Below are 15,326 nucleotides of genomic sequence, written 5' to 3'. Positions count from 1 at the left end.
CTGTCTCTGTCTCTGTCTGTCTCTGTCTCTCTGTCTGTCTCTGTCTGTCTCTGTCTCTCTTGTCTCTATCTCTGTCTGTCTCTGTCTCTCTGTCTGTCTCTCTTGTCTCTCTCTGTTTCTCTGTCTGTCTCTGTCTATCTCTGTCTTTCTGTCTCTCTCTGTCTCTCTGTCTGTCTCTCTCTGTCTGTCTCTGTCTCTCTGTCTCTGTCTCTCTCTGTCTCTCTGTCTGTCTCTGTCTGTCTCTGTCTCTCTTGTCTCTCTCTGTCTCTCTGTCTGTCTCTGTCTCTCTCTGTCTCTCTGTCTCTGTCTGTCTCTGTCTCTCTCTCTGTCTGTCTCATACACACACTCACACACACACAGACAGCTGAGAAGGGGTCACAAGGGCAGAGTTTGGGCCTTTTTGAGGCTGGGGGGTCCTGCAGGGGGGGAGGGGCGGTACCTCCCCAGGCTCCTGGGCTCCACTTACCCGACTCAGGCCCATGTAGCAGCTGCTCTTCTCCAGGTCCAAGGACTCCAACAATTCCTCCACTGCCTGGAGAGAGGGGGCGCCATCAGCGTGGCCGGGGGAGAGGGGGCTGGCCGCGGGGAGAGGGGCACCCGGGGGCGTTGCGGGCAGGGCGCTGGGCTTCTTGGGCCCCTCCCTCCCCAGCCAAGGCGCTCCAGGGCCCGTCCCTAGCATTTAGGGAAACTGAGGCTGGAAGGCGTCCTCCCTTCTGCCAGGTGCCGGCCATGTGGAGACCGCCCCCCCTCCCGGGGCCTCCCAGGGCAGCAGAGTCGGGAGTGCTCCCCGGAGGACGGAAACTGGCTCCGCGTTCCTTAACCCACGCGACACTTAGCCCGGTGCCCAGCACACAGTAGGCGCTTGCTAAGTAGCTGCTGCTTGGTGGACAAGGTCATACAGCTCTACAGCCCAAAGGGGTTTCAGAGACCCCCGAGCTCATTTTACAGAGAAGGAAACCGAGGCACCCAGAGGTTAGGTAACTGACCCAGAAGCAACAAGCCTCATGGGTAAGAACTGGACCTAGGTCTCTGAGTCCAGACTCAGTCAGTCACAAGCGTTTATGTGACTTCCCGTGAGCCAGGCACCCGCCCTCCCCCGCCCCCTGGCACGTGACACTGTGGGCCTCCGAGGGGGCTTCCAGCTTCACAGCCCCGCAGGCCACTGTCGGAGGCCCCGAGGCCGAGCCCCCTCCCTGGCCGTGGGGGACACTGGGAGCGGCTCTGACCGGGGAGAGCACAGCCCGCTCCCGAGGGGGTTCCGAGCGTCCCTCGCCCGCCAGCGACAGCGACCCTCCCGCTCCGATCCCAGAACCAGGTGCCCGGCTACTTGGGAACCCCAAGCCTCTCCGGCCCCCTCCCCTGGGGAGCAGAGGGGACGCTCACCCTTTTCTCGTCCACCACGATGTAGTTGCGCCCGTGCTTCTTGGTGAGGTGGGGCGCCAAGATGTCGAAGCGGCGCCGGAACTCCGAGAACACCATGTGGTCGGGGTAACCTGGAGGGGCGAGGGGCGCCACTGTCAGCGGGGGAGGCGGGCCGGTGCCCCCCCGGCCCCCCCCCCCCGAGGCCCTGCGTGAGACTGGAACCCAGAACCCGCCTCTGCAGGCGCCGGAGGGAGCTCTGGGGCCACGCTTCTGAATGCGCAAAATGCACGGGGTGGCAGAGGAGGCGATTCTGTGAGGGACGGCTCCTAGAGACGGAGCAGCGGGGGGCGCAGGCGCCGTCTCCCACAGCTACTGAGGGAAAGAAGCCGGACGCGCCCGCGGCAGGAGGCGAGACTGACGCTGCCCCCGAGCCCTTCCCAGGAGGCTCCGGGCCCCCAGACTGGCCAAGCCAAACAGGCCGGAGCTTCCCCGCTCTTCTCGCCCCCTTCAGCCCCGGACGGAGGCGGGCCGGGGGCAGGATGACCCCAGCGGTCCCACAGCCGGAGCCGCCCTGGCGCTGCCCAGAGAACGGGGTTCGCGGGGACGGCCCCGGGGGCACCGGACCCTGCGGGGAGGGGGGGGGGGGCGAGGGGGGGCGCGGGCAGGTGAGCGGCCGGGCGCTCACAGCCGGCTCCGGGCAGCCGTCCAACCTGGGAACGAGGCTGATGCATGTGCCCGATAACTGGAACAGGAGGCGAGGGTCCTCTGAGGGGCCGGGACGGAGCACGCCATTGATTGTATCTGAATTGCAATTAAATTGATGGGCTGGGAGAGCGGGTGCAGACGCCCGGCATCTTAATTAATCATCAGCACGATGGATGGCTCGGGAGGCCTGGGGGAGGAGGGGCCCTCTGCCGCCAGCCTCATCGACCCGCTTGTTTGAGTAAAGTACATTGATTTTGGTTCAGCGCGGTAACAATCTGGTTTTGAAATAATAAACACCAACTCCATATCAAGACATGGGGACAGATCGATGATTTATTCAGAGCAGGAAAGGGAGTCCCTGTCTCGAGGTCTGGGCTGCGAGAGAAGGGTTATAGCTGGGAGGCTCCCCCGGCCCCCGGCCCAGCCCTCGATGGCCCCTCGTGAAGGAGGGGCCGGGCGGTCCCAGCCCCGAGCCTATGACGTCACAGGCCGGACGGCCCTGGCCCGCAGGGACCCACTTGCCCACGCCTGTTGGGACCTGACCGAAGGCAAAGGGAAGGAAGCCGCGGCGAGCAGACACGCCCTCCATCCCGCCCCCCATGACTCCGAGGGGCCACGAAGCACCTCCCCGCCCTCTCTGAATGGCTCAGAGAGGCTCCCCCTCCTTCTCTGCCGAGCGGAGGGCAGTGCCGGCCCGGGACCCTAGTCGGGCCGCCCCCATCACCACAAGTCTGGGGTGCGGGCCTGGGCTCTGGGAGGCTTCCACCCCCGCTACCCCGGGAGAGGGGGATGGGGCAGGAGGAAGTGAGAGGGGGAGAAGCGGGGAAGAAAGGGAAAAGGAAGGAGGGGCAGAAGGAAGCAGGGGAAGGAGGAGCCGGGGGGAGGGAGGCTGAAAGGTAGACAGGGAGCCATAGGGTCCCCACCAGGGCAGGATGTCAGAGGTCAGCCACGTGCTGAGCCCCTGCATCTCGGCCTCTGCTGGAGACAGCCCGGGGTCCGGTTCCTTCCGAAACCACTAACCCTCGGAGCCACGACTCTTGGCGGGAGCCCATCGGCCCCAAAGTCCTCGGGGCCGCCGTCAACCCTGGCGCGGTCCCCAGGACTGCAGGACTCCCCGGCCCTTCCATCCGCCGGGGCTGGCGCAGGAGAGGGGAGAGAAGGGACAGGGCAGGGGAGGGGGCGAGGAGAAAGGCCCACCTTGGCGATACATGCGCAGGGCGTCGAGCAGGCGAGAGCCCCGGATCTGGGCCCGCAGCAGGGCTATGTCCAGCGGCAGGAGGCCGGCCTCGCAGTGCTCCCCCGGAGGCAGGTCCAGCTCGCTGCTGCTGCTGACCCGGCGGGAGGAGGCCGAGCGCGGCTCGCCCGCCCAGCCCTCGGCCACGGGCAGCAGGCAGTGAACAAAGTGCACCTTTGATTTCCTGATGGTGTCGATGAGGGCGTCCTGCAGGGGACGAGGAGAGAGCACGGCCCTCAAGGGTCAGCCACCGCGGGGCGCCCTCGTACCCGTCACCTACCGTGGGCCGGGCACTGAGCCGCGCACTGGGGGCGCAAAAAAGGCCCAGGGCCCCGAGGGCGCGTCTCAGGGAGCTGCCACAGGCAAAGGGGGCTAATATTCAGAACAGGTGGGAAACGTCTCAGAGGGAGTCAGAGGGAAGGAGGCTTCCTCGAGGAGGCAGGACCTTCCCGGCGGCTCCGAGAGAGCCGCAGAGCTCGGAAATGGGGCAGAGGAGGAAGGGCTTCCAGACAAGTGGAAGAGCGAACACCCAATAGCATTGATTATGATTTGTCCAAAAAAAGTGACTCAAATGTCGAGTCAGAGACTGTTGGGCCTGTGCTCTGAGACAAAAAGGAAGCGTCCCACTGTCCCACTGCCACCAGGCGCTGAGCCCGGGACCCCTATCCCGGGGCCTGCCGGGAGCTCTCCCTAACAAACACTTCCTGGCCTGTCCGGCCGCCATGGACACCAAGGGGACCGGAAAGTCCTTCTCCAGGCGCCGTCTCCTCCGAGCTTCCTCCAGCGCAGGTTCCCTAGCACTCAGTCACGGAGAACCCGAAACAAGCGGGTCCCCTCCCCTGGGGAATGGCCGAACAAGGTGCGGCCCATGAAAGCAGCGGGACTGTCACTGTGCGAAAGAAATGCTGCCTGGAGGAGGAGGACGGAAAGGCTCACTCTGGGCCGACGGGGAGTACAGCGAGCAGAAGCCGCGACCCGCAAACAGAACCTTAAAATGCAGGAGCTCTCGGTATCTAAGGGCGAAGAGCCGAGGAGATCCCTCCGTCCCCTCGCAGGGCGGGGCTGGTTTGTGGCACATGCCACTAGGCACAATTAACGTGCCGGTTAGTTTGCTGAATTCTTATTTTTTTAAATCTTTCTTTTAAAATCTTCCTCACAAGGGATTGGCTCATTGGGGTGGGGAAAGCAGCAAATGTATTTGGAAATGGTATCTGGATATTTGGAAACAAACAAAAAAAGATGAATGAAAACAGGATGTAAAAGCCAGATAGATGGATATATTGTGATTGATGGCCCGTAGAGTACTTCTGGCCAATTCTCTCATTCTGATTTTCACAACAACCCTGAGTGGCCGGGGGTAATTATGATTACGCTCCATTTTACAGATGAAGAAACTGAGGTCTAGAAACATTGAGCCTCTCGCCTCCTAGGCTGGCGCTCTATCCACTAAGCTGTGCTGCCGACACCTTGCCAGGGAGTTGCCAAAAGTCTATCCCCTGCAGGGCAGCAGCATCTCCAATTGGGTACAGCTCCAATCAATCAAGCCCAAGCACTGCCCATAGCTAAACTCCATGCAAGACACTTTAGATACAAAGACAAAAATGAAAGCGGGCCGCCCTCAAGGAGCTCATATTCTATCTGAACCTAAGATACAAAATATAAGTAACAAATACAAAGTGACACTGGGGAGGGGAGGCGTCAGGTGCTGGCTGAGGCTGGAAAGGGAGGACTCCGAGGAGCTGGGTTCAAATCCTGCCTCTGTAGGGTCTTGTGCAAGTCCCCTCGGGCCATAAAGTGCGGGGATTTGATGAGAAGTCTCCAAGTTCTCTCCCTTCTCTGGCTCTGTGCTGAGCTGGGCTGACAGAGGAAGGAGAGGGGGACGAGGGGGCCTTGGAGACGGGGTCCAGGCCTAAAGCGCACTCACCACCTGCAGCTTGATCTGGATACAGAGAGACTTCTTCTTGACGGCGGCCACGCCGGTGGTGAACGTCTTGCGCATGCTGGTGGCCCGGCGGAGCGCCAGCTGCGAGCCCCCTTCCAGCCCCGCGATGGAGCCCGAGAGCACCATGGCGCTCCCGGCCCGGCCCGCAAACAGGTTACTGATGATCTTCCTAACAGAGCACAGGGGAGAGCCGTCAGCTCCCTCACCACGCTCCCGCGCCAAGCGTCAGGCTCCAGTGCCGGGCGCTACCCAAGGCACAGGGGAGACAAACACCAAGAGGTCCTGCCCTGAGGGGTTTCCGCGTCACAGATACAAACACACACAAAATGTTTCCAGGGCAAATAAAGTAATTTGGGCAATGGGGAGAACACCAATATCCGGAGGGCCAGAGATTATGGAGAGCCAGAGATTATGGAGGGCTGGAGATTAAGGAGGGCCGGAGATTATGGAGGGCCAGAGATTAAGGAGGGCCGGAGATTAAGGAGGGCCGGAGATTATGGAGGGCCAGAGATTATGGAGGGCCGGAGATTACGGAGGGCCGGAGATTACGGAGGGCCGGAGATTACGGAGGGCCAGAGATTACGGAGGGCCGGAGATTACGGAGGGCCGGAGATTACGGAGGGCCGGAGATTAAGGAGGGCCGGAGATTATGGAGGGCCGGAGATTATGGAGGGCCAGAGATTATGGAGGGCCGGAGATTAAGGAGGGCCGGAGATTACGGAGGGCCGGAGATTACGGAGGGCCGGAGATTATGGAGGGCTGGAGATTAAGGAGGGCCGGAGATTATGGAGGGCCGGAGATTACAGAGGGCTGGAGATTACAGAGGGCCAGAGATGACAGAGGGCCGGAGATTATGGATGGTCAGAGATTACAGAGGGCCGGAGATTATGGATGGTCAGAAATTACAGAGGGCCAGAGATTACAGAGGGCCAGAGATTATGGAGGGCCGGAGATGACAGAGGGCCGGAGATTATGGATGGTCAGAGATTACAAAGGGCCGGAGATTGTGGAAGGCCTCCCCTGGGACTGGCACTTGGCCTGAACCTTAAAGGGGAGAAAGGATTCTAGGAAGTGGAAGGGAAGGAACAGAGCATTCCAGGACAGGGGAAGGTGCGAAAGCAGAAGATGCCGTGTGGTGGAGAAGAAACAGCAATTAAGCGGGTCTGGCCGGGAGGGAAACCAATGTAAAATCCCTTTGGGCCATGAACCCTTTCTCAGAAAAATGCTTCTAAATAACTGAAGAAAACCCTATGATAAATATGGAAATTTGTTTAGAAGAAATACACAATTTCCACACGAATTAAGTCTGATCTAACCAACTGGAAAAATAATAAATGCTCTTGGATTGGGCAAGTAAATATAATAAAGATGACAATACTACCTAAATTAATCTACTTATTTAGCGCTATACCAATCAGACTCCCCAAAAACTACTTTGATGAACTAGAAAAAATAACAACAAAGTTCATATGGAAAAACAAAAGGTCAAGAATTTCAGGGGAATTAATGAAAAAAAAAAATCAAATGAAGGTGGCCTAGCTGTACCAGATCTAAAATTATATTATAAAGCAGCAGTTACCAAAACCATCTGGTATTTGGCTAAGAAATAGACTAGTTGATCAATGGAATAGGTTAGGTTCAAAGGACAAAACAGCCAATAACTTTAATAATATAGTGTTTGACAAACCCAAAGACCCCAGTTTCTGGGATAAGAATGCATTATTTGACAAAAATTGCTGGGAAAATTGGAAATTAGTATGACAGAAACTAGGCATTGACCCACACTTAACACCGTACACCAAGATAAGGTCAAAATGGGTTCATGACTTAGGCATAAGGAATGAGATGATAAATAAATTGGAAGAGCATAGGATAGTTTACCTCGCAGACCTGTGGAAGAGGAAGAAATTTATGACCAAAGAAGAACTAGAGATCACTACTGACCACAAAATAGAAAATTTTGATTATATCAAATTGAAAAGTTTTTGTACAAACAAAACAAATGCAGACAAGATTAGAAGGGAAGCAATAAACTGGGAAAACATTTTTACAATCAAAGGTTCTGATAAAGGCCTCATTTCCAAAATATATAGAGAATTGACTCTAATCTATAAATCAATTGATAAATGGTCAAAGGATATGAACAGACAATTCTCAGACGAAGAAATTGAAACTATTTCTAGCCATATGAAAATATGCTCAAATCATTATTAATCAGAGAAATGCAAATTAAGACAACTCTGAGATACCACTACATACCTGTCAGATTGGCTAGAATGACAGGGAAAGGTAATATGGAATGTTGGAGGGGATGTGTGAACACATCCAGCCATTCTGGAAAGCAATTTGGAACTATGCTCAAAAAATTATCAAACTGTGTATACCCTTTGATCCAGCAGTGTTTCTACTGGGCTTATACCCCAAAGAGATACTAAAGAAGGGAAAGGGACCTGTATGTGCCAAAATGTTTGTAGTGGCTAGAAGCTGGAAAATGAATGGATGCCCATCAATTGGAGAATGGCTGAGTAAATTGTGGTATATGAACGTTATGGAATATTACTGTTCTTTAAGGAATGACCAGCAGGATGAATACAGAGAGGACTGGCGAGACTTACATGAACTGATGCTGAGTGAAATGAGCAGAACCAGGAGATCATTATATACCTCAACAATGATACTGTATGGGGATGTATTCTGATGGAAGTGGATCTCTTCGATAAAGAGAGCTAACTCAGTTTCAATTGATCAAGGATGGACAGAAGCAGCTACACCCAAAGAAAGAACACTGGGAAATGAATATAAACTGCTTGCATTTTTGTTTTTCTTCCCGGGTTATTTACACCTTCTGAATCCAATTCTCCCTATGCAACAAGAGAACTGTTCGGTTCTGCACACATATATTGTATCTAGGATATACTGTAACCTATTCAACATATAAAGGACTGCTTGCCATCTAGGGGAGGGGGTGAAGGGAGGGAGGGGAAAAATCGGAACAGAAATGAGTGCAAGGGATAATGCTGTAAAAAAAAATTACCCTGGCATGCGTTCTATCAATAAAAAGTTATTTTAAAAAAATAAGAAGAAGAAGAAGAAGAAATACACATTTAACCTGTATTGAATTGCTTGCTGTCCTAGGGAAGAGGGAAGGGAGGAGAGGCAGAAAAATTTGGAACACAAGATTTTGCCAAGGTGAATGTTGAAGACTATCTTTGCATGGATTTGGGAAAATAAAATACTATTTTAAAAAAGAAAATGCTAAATTTTAGTAGGAACTTAGTGAAAACATTGATGTCATTTTTTTTTTCCCATCTAAGTCCATGGGATCTCTTTCCACCAAATCCCAGAAGGCCCACGGACCCCAGGAACTGTGTGGGGCAGGAGGAAGGGTGGAGGGATGAGACCCCAGCTTTGAGGAGAGAATCTCAACTTGGACCCCTTGACTTGGCTACCATGAGCCTCCCCTAAATAGAGAACTTAAATCCCACAGGCCTCCAGTGGATTCACCCATGGCTTCATCATAAAGCCTTCTGAATCATCTGTGGTTGATGCTGGCCTCTCCTGCTGTCATTAGGGAGCCAACAACAAAGACAACAAACATTTATTAGGTGCTTATTGTGTGCCGGGCCATGCAGGAAGCAGGAGTGACCCACCCCACTGAACCCTGGGATGCCCCATGGGAAAAGAGACTTTTCTCCACGCCCCCTGGTGCCCCACTGGGCTGGAGCCGCAAGGCCGGGGGACTTACTTCTGAGAGTCCTGCAGGAGCCGGGGGGCATTCTGCATGGCTGGGTTCTGCTTGGCGTAGTTCCGCCAGCCCTCCACGTTGTACTCCACCCAGTTGGTGTTGTGGCTGTGGCCCAGCAGGAAGTGGTGAGGTTTGCTGCTTCGGAGGAGGGGGCTCTGTCCTAGAGGAAAGGAAAAGAAGAAGTGCTCAGGGACCAGTTCTGGTGAGGGGGAACAATTCCCAAGGATGGCAAAGGATGCCCGTTAAGGAGAACGTGGTTGTATGGAATACTACTGGGCTGTGGGAAACGACCAGCAGGATGCTCTCAGAAAAACCTGGGGAGACTTACACGGACGGACGCAAAGTGAAAGGGGCAGAACCAGGAGACCGATGTGCACAGTGACAGCAACATTGTAAAATGATCAACTGTGAAGGACTTAACTATCCTCCGCAGTCCAATGATCAGAGACAACTCGGAAGGACTTACAGTGAAAAAAATATCCGTCCCCAGAGAAAGAGCTGATGCTGTCTGAACACAGGTCCAAGCGTCCTCTCTATTTGTCTTGGGCTTTTATGTGGGTCTATGTTTTACTAATAGGGAAATGTGTTTTGCACGACTACACAAGTATAACCTATATCAGATGGCTTGCCTTCTCAATGAGGGGGCTTCGATGATGATGGGAGAGAATTTAGAAACTAGATTTTTAAAATGAATGTAGAAAATTTGTTTTCACATGTAATTGGGGAAAAATAAAATGCTAAATTTAAATTTTTTTTCCAAGGGCCTGGGCACAGAGACAAAATGCCCAAGAGTCTCAGGATGGCAGTGACCTATAGGAGACCCCTGGGAGATCCTACAGGAGGATCCTGCTCAGCCACAGAGCATTCTGGGCAAAGCTGGGTGGCTCACTATGGAGAGCAAAGGGACCAGCCCCCTCCTGGGGAGGCGCCGGGTGCTGCTCCACCCACCTTTCTTGTCGCCCTCCTGGGGGCCGTAGTAGGAGAAAAGCCGCTCTACCAGAGCCTCATCGGTACCGCCCGGCATGACCGCCTCCTCCTCCAGCAGCCACAGAAGGCCCCGAGCCTCCTCCGGCCGAGCCAGGGAACGTACCTGAAAGGGGACACAGGCCCACGTTACCCGGAACTGTGAGGTCAGATGGACGACAGGGTTAGGGAGAGGGGATGGAAGAAACAGGGCCCAGGGAAAGAACACCGGCTCTGAAGGTGCTGGGTGAAATCCCACTTCTGACATTAATATAGGCTTGGGCAAGTCGCTTCACGTGGGTCTCAGTTTGATGAGAGGATTCTATCTATGGTGCTCCATATGCCCCTTAACTCATCTGGACCTCAGTTTCCTCATCTGTGAAATGGGAAAACTGGAATCGGGGGCCACTGAGGTTCTTGCAGGATCTGTATCTGGGACCCTGACTGCTCTGGGACGAGGAGAGAGGAATTCCCAGCGCAGTGTCTGGAACAGGTTATGATGAGTGCCTGAGGATCGATCGACCAGAAGGAACTTGCTCCGCTTCTCTCCCTGCCTCATTATCAGGGTCCCCCAGTGACCCGGCTCTGAGGCAGACAAGAGCGACAGAGCTTCCCTCCCCTCTGCCCCCGACTCTCCCCGAGCTGGTTCTGTCCCGGAAGCTCACAGCTTCTCCCGCTGCCGCCTGAGAGGTCTCGGCAGCACAAGGCTGGGGCCTGATGGGTGATTAAGGCACCATGACGGATGGGGCTGGGTCTCACGAATACAGGGGGTGCATCAGGATGATAAGTGGGGGCCTGGCTCTCCCTTGGCAGCAGAGATCCTTAATGGGGGACGGGGAGTCTGTTATGGGCACGGAGCCCTCGAAGGGTGCTTGATGCTCGGCCCCGCTGTAACCGGGAGGGACCCTGGCCCCTGGCCACGGCAGCCCACTTTACTCCTAGGTCTCTCCAAGACTTTCCTTTCTGGGACCATCGGAGCTCTCCCAGACGTGTGCCCCCAGAAGCCTGGGGCTGGGCCCTCACAGCCATCTCCACCCCATGGCAGCATCCCCAGGGAAGGGTGACAGGGATCAAAGCAGGGGAAGGAAATTAGCAATCCACCATCAACGCCAATTTTCTTATTAGAAACCATCTTATGTAATTTGCCTAATTAAGGGCAAACAGCAAACGCTAGGTGCTCCTGAGAGCCGCCCAATCAGCGCGGCTTTCCCGGGGCCTTGTCACTAGTGCAGGAATTGGAGACGCCTCCGATCTCCTGTCCCCCCGCCCCCCACGCCAACCTCCTATCTCTGACTGCAAACCCCGCCGCGGCCAGTGGAGACGCCCAGCTAGAATCCAAGCCCCGGGCGGCTGCTCCCCCGCCTCCCCGAGACCCTCCAGAGGAGGCTGGTGTTGCGGGTTCTGTGCTCCCTGCAGCAGCCAACAGGGCCCACTGGGGTCTAGAGCAGGCGGGGCCGGCAAACTGGGCGCGTGGCCCTCGGGCTCCCCTCCTGTTCGCACACAGATGTGCGAGGCTCAGACCTGGGGGGGTCTGCGAGCCAAAAGAACCCAGGGTTTGGAGCTGAAAGGAGCCCTAGAGATCAGTCAGCCGGCAGAAGTTAGACTGCGGGTCTGTGTGATCCAAGCAGCCTCTTTGTACCTCAGTCTCCTTACCTGCAAAATGGGATGTTAGCCAGACCCATCTCCTATTGTAAGACTCAAACACGATCATATACATACAATGTTAGGGCACTGTATAAATGCTAGTTTTTATTATGTTATTAATATCTATTATCTGTTAATATGTATTATAATCTACTAATACATATCTAATATCTACATTATCTATCTAATAATCTATAAATGTCTATTATTGTTGACTTTATTCATGTTATATATTATTATATGTGATATATTTATATTATTATCTACATCAGGGGTCCTCAAACTACGGCCGCGGGCCAGATGCGGCAGCCGAGGACGTTTTTCCCCCTCCCCCAGGGCTAGGAAGTTTCTTTATTTAAAGGCCCACAAAACAAAGTTTTTGTTGTTACTCTAGTCCGGCCTCCAACGGTCTGAGGGACAGGGAACTGGCCCCTATTTAAAAAGTCTGAGGGCCCCTGCTCTATATTATAGATGTCTACTACTACAGATAAGGAACTAGGGGGAAGGTGGCAGGGCTGAGATTCGAACCCGCACCCTGGCCATGGGATCACCCTGGCTGTCCAAGCTCACAGGAAGCTCCCCATTGCACAGAGAAGACAACTGAGGCAGAGAGCAGGGACGCCGGCGGGAGGCGGGAATCCGCGCTTCCTGAATGAACTTCCGAGAAGGGAAGAGGAGAGGAGAGGAGTGAGACCTGGGGGGTGGGGGCCCGCCCTCCCCGGGAGGCTTACCAGGGCTTGGTGGGAGGCTTGGTCCACCACAGCTACAGAGTCCACCGCAGCCGGCTCCGGGTCATCGAACGCCAGCTCCACGTTCTCCTAGAAGGACAGCGGCCCGAGACTAATGGGTTCCGGCTCACAAAAGGGCTCCCGGCTGGGGGCGACTGGAGGCAGCAAGGGGACTTACTTCGTCTGTAAGCCCCCCTTGGGTCGGGCTCTGCCTCCTTGGGGTGCCCCGGGGCGGGAGCAGCCAGCTTGGCCCCCAAGGGGCGGGGCCGGGGCAGCCAGCTTGACCCCCCGAGGGGGCGGGGCCAGGGCAGCCAGCTTGGCCCCCGAGGGGGCGGGGCAGGGGCGGGAGCAGCCAGCTTGACCCCCGAGGGGGCGGGGCCAGGGCAGCCAACTTGGCCCCCCGAGGGGGCGGGGCAGGGGCGGGAGCAGCCAGCTTGACCCCCGAGGGGGCAGGGCCAGGGCAGCCAGGTTGGCCCCCGAGGGGGCGGGGCCGGGGCAGGAACAGCCAGCTTGCCCCCCCCCGAGAGGGCGGGGCCGGGGCAGGGGCAGCCAGCTTGACCCCCAAGGGGGCGGGGCCAGGGCAGCCAGCTTGGCCCCCGAGGGAGCGGCAGGGGCGGGAGCAGCCAGCTTGACCCCCGAGGGGGCGGGGCCAGGGCAGCCAGCTTGGCCCCCCAGGGGGCGGGGCCGGGACCTACCTCCTTGTATCTCTCCAGCTCCTGCACAAAGGTCCTCTCGTGGAAGAGGGCCTGCAGCCGGTCCTGGGTGTAGTTGTGGCACAGCTCTTCGAAGGAGGCCCCTCGCGACGAGCCCCCCAGCTCCGGGTTCTGGAAGCCAGGAGTGTCCACGATCATCATGGAGCAGAGGGAATTCTGGCTGGACTTGAGAGCCCTTCGGGGGAGGACAGGAGTCAGAGGCAGCGGCCCTGCCGGGCCCACTGGGGACCAGGGCTCGCCTCCCCCACGGAGCCAGGGCACGAGGCTTCCGGAGTCTCTCCAGAATGTCCGTGTCCGGCAGGGAAGGAAGACGCTCCCAGGGCCGCAAGGAGCCTTGTTCTGGGCCCCGGCTCCCTGGGCGAGGTCTATGGGCCCCTTCTGAGAGTTAGGTGGGCGCCGTGTGGGATTGCAAAGGAAACTGAAATAGGATATTGAAATATTACAAAGAAAAACAAATTCACGGACCCCGGGCTAAAAGCTCTGCCTTAGAGGTGACTGGGTCAGAGTCTGAGCTGAGGGGACTCTGGAGGTAGGTGGGTCATAGAGACAGAGCTAGAGGATCACAGAGTCTGAGCTGGACAGGACCTGGAGGTCAGTGGATCACAGAGCTGGAGAGGACCCTGAGGTCATGGTCATGAAGTCAGAGCTAGAGGGGACCCTGGAAGGCACATTTTCCTGATGCACAGAAGCAGGGAGGGGTTTCTTGCCTGAGGTCACTGCTGCAGTATCCCAGTTACCCGCCTCCCCATCAGCACTCCCCTCTGCCCCGCCCCCCCTCCCCAGCCTTGGCTCAGGCAGCAGACATGCGCCCTCTGCTGGAGGGAGGGGTGCGCTGCACTGTGGGGAAGGGCCCAGGACACACACCTGTTCACCAAGGAGACCAGCAGCGTGAAGAGCTCCGAGTACAGGCCCGAGGCCATGCCTTCCACACACTCGAGGGCGCTCAGCTTGGGGCCTGTGGGGAAATGCGGGCTCTTGATCTGGCAGCCTCCCAGGCCCCCCCAGGGGAGGCTGAGCACTCCCACGGGGCCTGGGAAACAGCCTTTGTGCAGAGGGACCTGCTACCACCAATGTCGGAGAGTGAAGGACCTCAACTCCCCCTGTTCTGCCCTCCCCTCCCCGCCCCCTCCTCTCCACCCCCGTAGCAGGAGAGCTCCCGGCTCAGCGGGGCCTGGTCAGCCTGGGGCAAGAGCTACAGTGGTACCCTGCCCAGGCCCCCATGGCTCTGTCTCCTTTCTCTCTGTCTCTGTCTCTGTGTGTCTCTCTCTGTCTCTCTGTGTCTCTGTCTCTCTCTGTCTCTCTGCCTCTGCCTCTGTCTCTCTGTCTCTCTATGTCTCTCTGTCTCTGTGTCTCTCTCTGTCTCTCTGTGTCTCTCTGCCTCTGCCTCTGTCTCTCTGTGTCTCTGTGTCTCTCTCTGTCTCTCTGCCTCTACCTCTGTCTCTCTGTCTCTCTCTGTCTCTCTGTGTCTCTGTGTCTCTCTCTGCCTCTCTATGTCTCTCTCTGTCTCTCTGTGTCTCTCTGTGTCTCTGTGTCTCTCTCTGTCTCTCTAGATTAAGAGCCCCATTTTAGAGATGAGGACACCGAGGCTCGCATGCAGCCCCAGAGACGCGGGCAGCGGGGCCGGTACCTGTGGCGTCTCCGGAGCTGTTCTCCTCGGGGCCCTGGCGGAAGGAGGTGGAGCGCTGGAGGGAGCCTTTGGGCTGGTGCTTGAAGATGGCAGAGGAGAGCTCTTCCAGACTACAGCCCAGCAGATAGGCCGCCTTCTGGGCCCACTCATGGCGGGCAAACTGCTTGCGCCCAGCTGCAGAAAGGAGCGGAGGGTGTCTCAGGAGAGCTTCAGGGCAGGGGCCCCAAGTTGGGGTCCCAGGGACCCAGGGGGCTGTGTCAGTGACGCCCGGGGAGCCTGGCTGGTCCAAAGCCCCCAAAGCTCCTTATTCCCCCCCCAGGTGTGTGTGAGAGAAATGAGGCGGGCCCCGGAAGGGGGGGGAGGCGCCACCTCCACAGGGCAGCGCACATGCCCCCCCCACCCGCCGGGCGCTCAATCGTAGCCTCGCCTTAACCTCCAAGCAGAGAGGGTGGGCACCCCCGCCCCTGGTATCCAGAGTCAGGCCCGGCGCCCTCTGCTGCCCGCCCGGGGAGCAGAGCCCGTCCCTGCCAGTGCTGGGCTGGGGGGCCCCCATTTCCCACCTTCCTCCCCAACTCTGGGGCACCTGAGCAGCTGCCGGGGGAGGGAGGGAGGCGGCCGCAGCGCCCCCCACACACACACACAGACAGCCTCCCTCTCAGCCAA

The 15,326-nt window shown here is 56.8% G+C and overlaps 1 protein-coding gene across 4 annotated transcripts in view; it reads right to left on the bottom strand.

Moving 5' to 3' along the window:
• MYO18A (myosin XVIIIA) overlaps positions 1–15,326 on the bottom strand; it is a 151,963-nt gene that overhangs the window by 41,181 nt on the left and 95,456 nt on the right. For all 4 annotated transcript variants that reach the window (XM_051992270.1, XM_051992273.1, XM_051992271.1 and 1 more), the window contains 10 exons: positions 14,664–14,837; positions 13,901–13,991; positions 13,019–13,211; positions 12,327–12,413; positions 9,937–10,078; positions 8,989–9,148; positions 5,226–5,412; positions 3,265–3,508; positions 1,384–1,493; positions 467–532 (listed from right to left, as the gene is read on the bottom strand). In XM_051992270.1, coding sequence (XP_051848230.1) covers positions 467–532; positions 1,384–1,493; positions 3,265–3,508; positions 5,226–5,412; positions 8,989–9,148; positions 9,937–10,078; positions 12,327–12,413; positions 13,019–13,211; positions 13,901–13,991; positions 14,664–14,837 — 1,454 coding nt within the window. The remainder of the gene's footprint in view (positions 1–466; positions 533–1,383; positions 1,494–3,264; positions 3,509–5,225; positions 5,413–8,988; positions 9,149–9,936; positions 10,079–12,326; positions 12,414–13,018; positions 13,212–13,900; positions 13,992–14,663; positions 14,838–15,326) is intronic.

Source organism: Antechinus flavipes, chromosome 4 (genome assembly GCF_016432865.1).
Source record: "Antechinus flavipes isolate AdamAnt ecotype Samford, QLD, Australia chromosome 4, AdamAnt_v2, whole genome shotgun sequence".
Taxonomy (NCBI): domain Eukaryota; kingdom Metazoa; phylum Chordata; class Mammalia; order Dasyuromorphia; family Dasyuridae; genus Antechinus; species Antechinus flavipes.
This window is presented reverse-complemented; position numbering and strand designations above follow the sequence as displayed.